This window comes from Python bivittatus, unplaced genomic scaffold, assembly GCF_059951505.1.
Source record: "Python bivittatus isolate LINGU-HERP-01145 unplaced genomic scaffold, Pbiv_v1 ctg000340_np1212, whole genome shotgun sequence".
NCBI classification, from domain to species: domain Eukaryota; kingdom Metazoa; phylum Chordata; class Lepidosauria; order Squamata; family Pythonidae; genus Python; species Python bivittatus.
In genome coordinates this window covers 867252-879091 of record NW_028277056.1, presented here as the reverse complement: position 1 = coordinate 879091, position 11840 = coordinate 867252, and the positions used below count along the sequence as shown (strand labels likewise).

Here is an 11840-nt window from a genome sequence, read left to right as displayed (position 1 = left end):
AACATCAAACAGAAGGAAAAGTACGAGTACGGAACAAAGTGTGTACGAAATACTGTGAAAAAACAGTATATATAAGATGGACAGAAGTTACTGAAAAGCTGAGATTCACCTTCAAAGAGCTATTTTGAACCTCCCAAATTCTTGGCTAGCAGATAAGATTGACCTCCCTCCCTCCCTCCCTCCCTCCCTCCCTCCCTCCCTCCCCTGCCCTCCCCTGCCCTGCCCTGCCCTGCCCTCCTTCCTTTTCCCTTCCTTTCTTCCCCTTTTCCCTTCCTTCCTTCTTTTATTTTTCCTCCCTTCCTTCCTCCCTCCCTCCCTCCCTCCCTCCCTCCCTCCCTCCCTCCCTCCTTCTTTCTTCCTTCCTCCCTTCTTCCTTTTCCTCTCTCCCTCTCCCTGTGTTTGTAGATAGACTCTAATAAAGTTATTGGAACTGATCTACCTCCTGGCTTGCTCTGTGAGACCTCTACTCTGAGACATAAAGGCACACCACGTTCTAGGAGAGCAAAGGAGGAGGACCCTCCACACATACACACTGTTCATCTTCTTTGGGCATGGTTCTCCTGTGGGGGATCCCAGCTCAGCAAAAGGCAGATGCTGTGGCCAGCATGGAGCAAGGCCGTCCTGTCTTGCCTTTAAAACGGCTTCTCCTCCTCCTCCCGTTACGCATAACTGGAGAAGGGCATATCAAGACTCTCATGCAAAGTTTCCTTCGAAACTTTTATTTATTTAGGCCGCCAGACTCTATACTGACTCCGGGCAGCTTACAATTAGTAACGAAAACAATCAAGAGAGAAAGAAAATCACAGCCAGCCAGAAAACTCCACATTGCTGAGTGGGCAAACCCTGCAAATGGGCGAATTCGCTGACCGAACCCAGCCCCGCTGAGCCACCCTGCTGGCTGGCAGTATTGAAATCAGCTGGCGGGGCAGGAGAAGCCGGCTGGCGCGGTGAGATGCGGTGGCCCAGAGCGAGGCCAGCGCCAGCGAAAGAGCCGGGCTCAGGAGCAGCAGCGCGGGCAGCCTGCCCCCCAGTCCCTCTCCCGGCGGGACGCCTGCCAAGTCAGCGTCCCACCAGCCTCCCCGCCACTACCCGGACTGGCTCCCTTTGGGAGTTCCCCAGTTCAGGGCACCCATTCAGGCACACAGCCGGGTGCCCAAGAAGCGGACCCTCTTCTTCTTCCGGCAGAGGAAGGCGAGGAGCCAAACGCACATTCCTGCACCCGTTCCTCTCTCTCGTATACGCACCCACCCCAGAGCCATTGTAGGGAACACAGCACTTGGTTTGTAACACAATCAAGAACATGCACAAACACACACACACACACACACAGTTTCCTTGCTCTCTCGGGGCTCTTCAACCCATGCCTGTTTAGCTACGCACTAAAGAGGTGCCTGTCTGAGAGGAGCTCCTGTGGCAAGGGGTGGAGGGAGGTCATTTAATCAGGGTTAGAGGAAGGGCAGGGGGGCTTTTCCCCGCAGGGTGCCCCAAAGCCTGCTGAGAGAGGGGCCGAGGGACGAAAGCGCCCAGGTCAGAGAGCCTTTCTTTTTGTCCGAGCCCGACTCAACTGGTTTTGAAGCTGTCTTTTTCTGGGGGGGGGGGACCACGGCCTTGGAAAGGCCAGTGGACCCAAAGGGGGCAATGGCCCTCCATGGCTGCCCCTCTCTGACCTCACACCTCCTGGCAGGGGGTGGCCCATGCCCCCCGTGGGGCCCCGGTTGCCCTTGCAAGTAGAGCGGCCGTCAGCTTACCCATCACCTGCGTCGTGGCGCCCGGGCACCTAGGAGGATGAGGTCCTGGGGGACTGGTCCGCTGGGGCTTCCCTCCGCTTTCCCTGGGAGGAAGGCCACCAGAGGCACACACACACGCACACACACACCCTGCCGGGGAGGTTCATAAAGGCAGCTGAATCCGTCCACACAGCCATCTCGCGAGGGCCGAAGCCCCCCCGTGTCTTCCCTGGCTGGGTGGAAGGGACCAGGAAGGCTGTTGGCCAGCAGGCTGCGGGGAAGGCGCCCCGGGTCAGCCCGTGGCGGGGGAACTGCCCCAGAGGCCATCGAAGGAGGGCTGAGGGAGAATCGCTCACGAGCTGTCTGTGCCCTTTCAGCAAAGGGCAGCCGTGCACCAACGGTCTGTCTGGGTCCGCAGGAGCTGCGTGGGAGGGCAGGGAGAGGCAAAGCGAGTCAAGAACCCCTGCTGTGTACAGCTGGCTGTGGCTTGGGGCAATGCTCAGATCGCCCCAAGAGGCTACAAACCTTGTTCCACAGCTAGAGTTAAAGCAAATAGCCACTTGGTGCAACGTGGGAACCCTGGTCCAGTTTATTTCAGCTTTTGAAAGGCTTTTTGAAAGGAGGGAATGCTCCTGAGCCCCCTTCGCCATAATGAGGTCAGATAAATTGATATCCGTGGGCATACGATGCCCTTCAACCAGGTCAGTCAAAGAACTGGCAACAGCATCCATGCAGCATGCCAGCCTGGGGAGCGTTAACCTTGGTTCGCTGCTTTCTGATTTAGCGTGTTCTGCACACGCAGCCCTTCTGATTGGTTTATGATCCTGCGTATGGAGCAAGACCGGACAATTGACTGATTGCTCAAATTCGCTGTTTGGCTTCGGCCGTTTAGTGGGGAACAATAAATACAGAAATGGCAAAACAAACAGGCAGATCTTATGCGGGAGGGCTGTGGTTTCCCCAGCGGCATCTCTTTGGGCAACTGTGATTTTCGACTTCCACGTGAAGGATTTACAGCTGGAGATGAGCTGTGAAGCCGCCCGATTTTCAGGTGGCTCCAAACTGTTGAGCTACGTGAAATCCAAAACCGGGTTGCAAAGAGCTGCCAAAGAGCTGGAGGTGGCAAACGCGGCTTGAGGGGGTGAGTGCAGAGTGATGGGCATCCATGGGATAACCGGAGGGGGCTGACCGGAAGGGACTCTGGTGGGGCGGGGGCCGCTCGGTGAAAGCATCAGCGGGGTAAAAAGCAGGTCTCCTTCCTGGAGCCCTAGAATTGCAGCCTTTGGGGTTATCCTCATACTGAGCCAGAATCTGCCTCCCTGCAGCGTAAACCCGCTGTTGGGAGTTCTCCGCGCCAGGACAAGAGGGGGTGAGTCTTGACCTTCTTCTTTCTGACCTCCTCTCCGTTCCTTGGAAAATGCCATCAGGTCCCTCCTCAATCCTCCCACGGTTCAGACCCCTCAGCTCCTTCTGTCTCTTCCTTTCTAGCCCCCGACTGTCGCCCTTGCCTTTCCCCAAACCCACTCTGAATTTTTGTGAAGCCTGGGTCGGTGGAAGGTTGGAAGATGAGAAAGGACTGAAAGCCTCTGCGTAGGCTGGACATGGAGAAGCTATTGGAGATTTGGTACGAGTGAGGAAGAAGCCAATGTTCAAAGGGCTGGAGCACTTTTTCCTAGGGAAAAGCTAGATTTCTTCTTGGAGAAAAAGCAGGCATGTGAATATACAACAGAGGTCTATAACATCAGGCGTAGGGTGGAGAAAGGAGATTGAGAAATGTTCTGCTTCTGGTATGAGGCCTGGCTCCAGGAACGTCTGGGGAGAGGGATTAGGGAAATCAGTCATGGAATTTAAGATCACCAAGTTAGCTGTGGCTGCTAATGCTGTTGGCATTTTAAAAGTCTAGGTCAGCATACTGGGAATTCTGGGAGTCGAAGTCCTCACATCTTTTTTTTTTTTTTAATGTTTTTTTTATTTTTACAACAAACACAAAACAAACATGAACAAACAAAAACATAAAAAGGCATAAAAAAGCATCTTCCATTTTATACCGTGTGTCAACCAGTTAAACTCGTTGGTGCCCCTTTCATAATCTTAAATTCTCATATCATCTATTCAAAATATACTTATATACTTATCAATTAACAATTATTAATCATTCATAGCTAATCTATAAAGTCATATATTACAAAAATTTTTAACTTTCAATAGGATTAGTAATACATTTCCATCTATTATATGTGTATATATATAATAATTAATATCAAATTTCTATTATAAAATTTCCTAATCTATTACATTACTATATTTTCTCATCTAATCATTAATAAAAGCAAATCCCGTGTCATATAAAATTACTTATCTTCTTACTCTAATTTCAAATCTCAATTTAACTCATCTCTGCACATTCCATAATTTTGAATAACTTCCTCCTGCATAAGTACTTTTTAATTTTTCCAATTCTTAAGAGTTACAGTTCTAACCAATATCAGTTACAGTATCAATTACAGTTCTAACCAGGTTACAGTTCTAACCAGATTCTTCACTACATGTTATACAATTTTTAACTATATATCTCAAATTTATACTTTATTCCAGCGCTTGCATAATTTTGAGTTCACCCTTTTCATTCAATATCCCAAAATATCTGGCTGTTCATTCCTTTTTTCTATATTATTGGATAAGAGAAAGCAATAATAAATGTCCTTTTGAACATTCTACTTTTGGAAGCTTCTGTCAGTTCCATCATTGTTGTATTCCCCTGATTTTTTCTTTAAACATCTGCAATAGTTTCTTTCAATATTGTTTTACTTCTTCTTTTTGTGCATTCTCTTAGTACAATTTTCCATTATGATCTTGTATAATCTTTTTCTCACCCTCAGTGCCAAGAACAAATCTGTCTCTCTTCATTTATCAGTTGATTAACCCTTTTAATTCTCAGTTTATAGGCCTCACAATAATTCTGTTTAATGTTTCTGATTTCTTGTACTATTTCTTCCTTTTCCAATGATCCCATTTTATGTTTAATTAAGTCCATTTTAGCTTTAATATCTTTTTTTCTTTTTCTTTTTTTTTTTTTGAGAATTTCTGCAGCTCTTCTTCCAATTTTTTATAGTCATCCTCAATAGTTTAAAGATCTTTTTCTGCATTGTGTTTCTCGTATAGTCTATTATCTTGATAAACCTTCATTGAGTCAAAGGATTCTTTATCTTTGTTCTTGCCAAAAATAAGAGAAAAAAAGAAGCAAAAGGAGAAAAAAAAAAAGAAAAAAGGAAAAAGAAAAAGAAAAGAAAAAGAAGGGAAAGGCTAAGCCTCTTTAAAAAAAAGATCCATCTGGGGGGGGAATAGAGAGCAAAGCAGAGCTTCTAGCAGAAAAAAGAGCTACTGCCACTAATCAAGGCTCTTGTGACTAGCTCAAACTTTCCATCTTAATGTTTTCAAAATCGCTTTCAACTCCACTTTCTTGTTTATAGTTACGGATGGCACCTGTATAAACATGCACATCCCACTATCTTTTTAGAAAGCACAGAGTCCTTGAGCGTGCGTCACAATGAAAAAAGAAAGCACTAAATCGAGCCTCCAGATGGCAGTGCAACTTTCTTTCATTTACTTTCTCTTAACTCCACTTTCCCCATTTCAAAGTCAAAAAGATATAAATTTCTTATAACAATAAAGAAATCTTAGTAAAAAAAGGCTTAAAATAAAGAGTTATTGAGTATTAAAAAGAGAAAGCCAATCCAGTTAAAAATATATTTTTTTAAAAGAAAAACATCTTGTCAATTCCACTAAAAAGGGAAAGTTGAAAAGAAAAATTTTCTCCCCCTTCTTTTTTTTTAATAGGGTTCAATCTCGCCGCTTAATCCACTTTTCTTCACTTTTAAAAATCTCTTTAAGTTACTTAAGGTGTTCTCTAAGAATAGTTGAATAGTAAAAGTCCATCTCACCCAGTTGACACCCCTCTCTTCCATCTTCCTTTGGAGCTGTCCCGGCTTTCGCAGCCATTTTTGGCTGCCTCTCCTCCGCCGGCTTCAAGAGCTTCTCCTGGGATCGATCTGGGACTTGCGGCGTCCCTGAGATCCGCGGGACGCGCCCTTTGCGTTCACCATCTCTACGGGACGGCTTAGGTCCATCGGGACCGTCCGGGGGAGGAGATATCAGCTGCGATCGCCCGCCGTATCGCCGCGACGCCAGCTCCGCCCTCTCGAAGGTGACCCCTTTGTACTTTTGTCTTGTTCGCTCCCAGTGGGACCCGACTGCTGCCCTAGGTGGACCTCTGATCTGAACCAAGCAGCCCTTCTCTGGGTGTCTGATGTTCCCAGCCGAGCACATAGCTAGGAACGGAGAAAGAGAAATGGGCTGGGTGAAATATTGGCATCACCCAGAAGAAACCCTAAAGTCAAGGAGATGCCGTCAGGCACTGCAGAAATCATGTGATTACAAGAAGCGAAACAAATTATGCAAAATAGGGGATGTGCAAATGTCTTTAATTCACAAACATAAAGGCATCTTATTAAACTGATAGACAAGTTTAGTTGGTGGTTTTAAAACCTTTTTAGGTCCTGATACATAATAGGAAAATCAATTTCCTGCTGTTACTGGGAAGGGTTTAAATAACACCCTTTATGTATGTACGTGTGCCTATTTTCCATATTGTTTCCAGGAATGCATCTCAACTAATACCCATCCTTCTGGTTTTTCTCAGGATTAAGATCCATACAAGAAATGAAAAGGAGCAAGTCAGGAGAAACCCCAGATGTTTCTTTGGGCCCTTCCCAATCTCAGCTTGAAAGCCCACTTTGCCATGCTCACAGTCAAAAAGGAGTCATTCACCATCTGAAGGAACATGCCGGGTGTTCCTGAGACTGCCTTGTACCCCTTGGCATTCCAGAATAGTTCCACATTAAAGCCATCAGTGGTCTGGCTGACTGGGATTCCGGGTATGGAATCCAACCTCATTTTGATCTCCATCCCATTCTGCTCCATCTATCTCATTTCTGTTTTGGGGAACTCTATTATTCTTTTTGTGATCAAAACAGACCGAAGCCTCCACAAGCCCATGTACATTTTCCTCTCCATGCTGGCTATCACAGATCTTGGGTTATCCATCTCCACCATGCCAACCATACTAGGCGTCTTTTGGTTCAATGCCAGAAGTATCAGCTTTAGTGCCTGTTTGGCTCAGCTATTCTTCATCCACTCGCTCTCATTTGTGGAATCCTCGGTGCTCTTGGCCATGGCTTTTGATCGCGTTGTGGCCATCCGCAGCCCCCTCAGATATGCCTCCATCTTGACCATGCCAAGAATAAGGAAGATGGGACTGGCGTTTGTGGTCAGAGGGGTGGCCTTGATCTTCCCGCTGCCCTTCCTTCTCAGAAGGTATCACTACTGTCGAGTCAACCTCCTCTTCCACTCCTACTGTCTCCACCAGGAGGTGATGAAGCTGGCCTGCTCGGACATTGCTGTCAACAGCATTTATGGTATGTTTGTCATTGTCTCCACGGTGGGGGTGGACTCACTCCTTATCCTTTTGTCTTACCTTGTGATCCTCAAGACTGTGTTGGGCATCAATACACGGGCAGACCGCCTCAAAGCCCTCAGCACTTGTGGCTCTCACATCTGTGCAGTCTTGCTATTCTACGCACCAATGATTGGCTTGTCTGTGATCCACAGGTTTGGGAAAGAGTCCCCGCTCTTTGTCCGTATTTTTATGGGCTATGTTTACCTGCTGGTGCCGCCCCTCATGAACCCCATTGTATACAGTGTAAAAACCAAGCAAATCCGGGCCAGGATAACCCAAATATTCTTCAGGTGGTACACCAACACCAGAAGCTTCTGTTCTTAATACCAATTATGCTTGTCTAAAATCCCCTGGTGAAAATATCATGAAAGGCAGGTCAAGTCTTCCAAAAGTTTCAGAGGGCCTTTTACTGTGGACTAGGCCGTGATCAGTAGTGTAGAGAACATAAAGGTTCATAGACTCATAGAACAGTGGATTTGGAAGGGACCACAAGGGTCATCTAGTCAAACACTCTTGTGATGGAGGACCTGGATGAGGAGGTTCAAGGTCATGGGGAGAAGCATCTACTGAGCCCACAGCCTGAGCATGTGAAAGCAAAGAGGATGAGACTGGCACCGCCCTAAGGAATTCGTAGTGTTTAGTTGCAGACTTTGGGAGTTAGAGTTAGCCTGGCGAGATTCTGTCTAGCAGGTGTAAGCTAATAAAGTAACAGCAATTCCAGAACCATCCCGTGGAGTTTCTTGGGCTGAATCTGACACTCTGTAGTGTACAGGAAAACCAATTTAACTTCCACAAAAGATCTTTGTTCAGCCTCTTCTTAAAAATGTCCAAAGATGGAAAACCACCAAGATCTGTAAGGAGACTGTTCCGCTGCCATACTGATCTTTCAGAAAGTTTTTCCTTATGTTTAAATGAAACCTAGGCAACTGCAACTTGCATCTATTATTTCTGCTCCCAGTTTCTGAGGCCATGCAAAAGAGTTCTTGGCCATCTTCCCTGTGGCTTCCCTTTATGTTCCTGAACATGGCTATCATGTCTCCCCCTAGTCTTCTTTTCTTAAGACTCAACATTGCATGTTCCGTCATTCTGTCCTCATAGGGCACCTTCAAGGCCCCGTATCACCTTTCTTGCCCTTCTCTGAATGTGTTCTAACCTCTCAATGGCCTTCTGGAAATATGGCACCCAGAATTATGCATGGTACTCCAGTGGTGGCCTCACCCTCACAGAGCAGAGGGAAATAAGGACTTTGAGCGTCTTTGATATGATGCTTCTTCTGACACAGCCCAGAATTGCAGCAACCGTCTATCCACTACCTCCCATGGGTGGCTCCAGCTCAGTTTGTTATCAAGAACCGCACCCAAGTAATTCTCTAATGCTACCAAGCTATGAAGCCCTGTTTTGTATGGGTGCCGCTATATTTTTCCTCCCTAAATTTAATACCTTTCCTTTCTCCCTGTTGAAAGACATCTTGTTCCCTTGGGCCAACCTCTGCAGGGTAATCTGTCCAGGTTAAATTTGGTCATCTGGCTGTTGGGCCAGATCTCACAGTTTTATGCCTTCCACAGATCTGACAAGAAGCCCCTCAACCCCATTATCCAGGTCATTGAAAATATATTAAATAATACTGGCCCCAAGAGGCACCCCCATGGGACCCCACTGGTTGCCGCTGTCCAGCTCAAGGTACAGCCATGAATGCTGGCTCTCTAACTGTGATTGGCCAGCCAGCTGTGGGCCCACCTGATTAGCGGAGCATCTGAACCACCGTGAGAGTGTCATCTGGGGTCTGGCAAGGTGGTAACCAGTGGTTCCGATGCGAGAGAGACCCTTAGGGTGATGTATCACAACTGCCCAAGCCCAGTGAGTGATGCCTCAAGAGTAGATTATGGTGGAAGGGCAGGAGGAAGAAAGCACAAGTTCAAACCCTCAAGCTAATCTCAAAAGCATCTTTGCGCTGCAGTGGATGATTAGGTATTGTCTGTGAGGCTTCAGCTTTGTCTGCAGGGAGGGGAGGTGATATGCCAGCTGCTGCAGGACCAGCTGCTGGAGAGAACACCACCTGGTTAATGTGGGGTGGAGTGGAGGCACGACCCAGCCTGCCAAATCCAGTGGTTCCAGCCCTGGGGCCTGGAGGAAGAGTGGGATGAAAGCCTGGAGCAGCTTGTGAGAATGTGGAAAGACCAGGAGGATGGACTGTGTTGTGCGGACAGAGATTCAGATGCCGGACAGTGGAACTTTGTGAGTTCAAGGCATTGTCTGGCAACACGCCAGCCGGGAGAAAACTCCCAGGTATTCCAGGATCAGTAATTGAGATAAGGAGGGAGAGAAGAAGCTGAATGCTCAGGCAGAAAGTGAGGGGAAGAGACATGAGAGGGAGAAGATTAAGTGGCTTATTTCTTACATTGTAGGCCTCCGTACGTGCTGGGTTTTCGTAAATAATACTTTCACTTGCACATATGATTAGATCGCACTCATTTACTGGCAAAGCATCTTCGTGTCCAGAATAAAATTCTTCATGCGTTTAAGTGCTGGCTGTGTGCGTGTGTCTGTATCGGTGCCCACCCGGCCCACCCTCCGACGCAGAGCCCCTGGGGAATGTTCACTGCTCCTCACCTATGAAATATCTTTGAATTTGCAAAGGGCAATTTTAACAATTGCAAACAAGCCACAAAGACCATGGGAGTAGATCAAGGACCTTGGTTCTGCAGCTCCTCTCTTGCCCTTATTAGGTTAATCCTACCAAACCTCTCAGTCCTTCACAAGTACACCCCTCGGGGCTGCTGCTCAAATCAGTTGTGTTGTGTCACAAGAACATCACCCGACTCCTGTATCTTCAAGAGCAGGAGGCTGCTCATTGTGGCCATTCACGTCTCTCTAGAGCTAGTTTGGGATGAAACGTGTAAGGCGGCTGCCAGGATCAAGTAAGATAATGTGGAATAGCATCAGCTGCTTTGCTGTGAATGACAAAGACCTTGTAACAAAATGTCAAGTCCACGATGTCCAACTCTCAGTTCTGAAGCATTCTCACGCAACCAGTCTTGGTTCAGACAAATACTTCTTTATTAAGGTGTACATGTAGCTTGTAAACAGAACATTGCTAAAATTAACGCCTTGGGTAAACCTCCCTCTATTTATCCCCCCTCCCCTTATTACCTGGCGTTGTGACTCCTCTTCACCTGTTGTTGACATCTCTCCTTCCTCCCCGAGCTTCTTCCGGGCTCTTTGGGCCCCAGCTGCCTGGCCGGCAATCAAGCCAGTCTAAATTGCCCATATATGGTTAAGCTGCTTCCCAACTCCCCTTACAACCATTAACAGCCATACCCGCCCCCCCTTAGTTACAAGTGGCAGATGTCAGGTTCGGTCAGCACGAGGTTTCAGGGAAGCACGGGGCTGCAGGGAAGCTCGCAACCAGACCACGCGGAATCCACCGGCGGTAGCTAGCGGGGAAAAGAGGAACCGAAAGCGCCGCTAATTAACGAGCCACCTGCGGCCAGCTAAACAGGAAAACCGCAGCGGAAGCTTTTAATTACGAACTGATAACGGCGCGAGCAAGCAAGGAACGGGGCCGCAGGGCAGCGAAACAAGATCGCAACGCAGCACAGAACCCGCGGGTCTGCACGTAGCAGGGAGGGGCCAACCCAGCCGGAGGGGGACTGGCAATCAAGGACAATGGACTCTGACCGACCCTGCCATCATGAACGATCAGGGGGGACATTGGGGGGCCTAATTGCCCACAGCCGCAACGCGATCACGAGGCGGGAAAAAGCGCGGGAAGGGTGGAATATAACAAGTGATGCAATTGTACCAAGCCAGTCCTGGCTTTGCTTGTGACTACTACGTTACGCATGAGTAAACCTTCTTTGTGAACCACACGTGTCACGAGAGTTTCCCTGTCGAACGGGGCAAATCTCACATAAAGCCAGGACTCACCGTCAGCGCTACCCGGTACCACCGAGGAGCGTTTTCTTTCTCAATACAGGCATGACCAGCGACGAGGAATCCGTGGGTCAGCTGGAGCGCGAGGGATCCAGGCTCGCGGAAGGGCGGTCGGAGCCGCCCGGGAGCGACGGGGCAGCGGCCAGGGCCGGGCGCACTCCATCCGAGCGGTGGTCGATGGGCGTGAATCAAGGACCAGACGATTCGGGCGTTACGATGACCCGGGGTTCGGGGTTCCGGGACCGAGAGTGGAGCGAGAAATTCGCCCGACTAGAGGAGAGAGTCGAGCGACGCCTAGACGCCGTGGAGGCGATGCTCCAGACCCTACTGCAGAGAGTGGGGCCACCGGCGGTAAACGAGGAGGCGAGCGACAGGGGGCGGTCCGACACCCCCGCCGGCACCACCCACGGCGCCCCGGTCGGAGGACCAACGGGCGGCAGACGCCCTGAGACTTCGAGGTATCACTGGGAAGTTCTCAGGGGACCCCGAACAGCTGCCGCACTTTCTGACGCACGTCAGGGGGTTCATGCAGAGGGGTGGTCACCTATTCGCTAGAGACGAGGACAGGGTATCCTACGTGGCCGAGCTGCTAGATGGCCAAGCCGCCAGCTGGGTGATCGGGCTGTACGATGCCAACGCGGCGGAACTACGGAGTTTCCCGGACT

At 48.7% G+C, this 11840-nt stretch overlaps 1 protein-coding gene across 1 annotated transcript; it reads left to right on the top strand.

Annotated features, from left to right (window-relative positions):
* Window positions 1-6567: 6567 nt before the first annotated feature.
* LOC148216016 (olfactory receptor 51G2-like) lies at window positions 6568-7566 on the top strand. Its single transcript, XM_088140870.1, has one exon. It carries the CDS (start codon window positions 6568-6570, stop codon window positions 7564-7566), a length of 999 nt encoding a protein of 332 aa, XP_087996996.1.
* Window positions 7567-11840: the final 4274 nt, after the last annotated feature.

Bases quoted from the DNA above. Each gene is read 5' to 3' on its own strand.
- LOC148216016 (XM_088140870.1), top strand. From the start codon at position 6,568: ATGCCGGGTGTTCCTGAGACTGCCTTGTACCCCTTGGCATTCCAGAAT.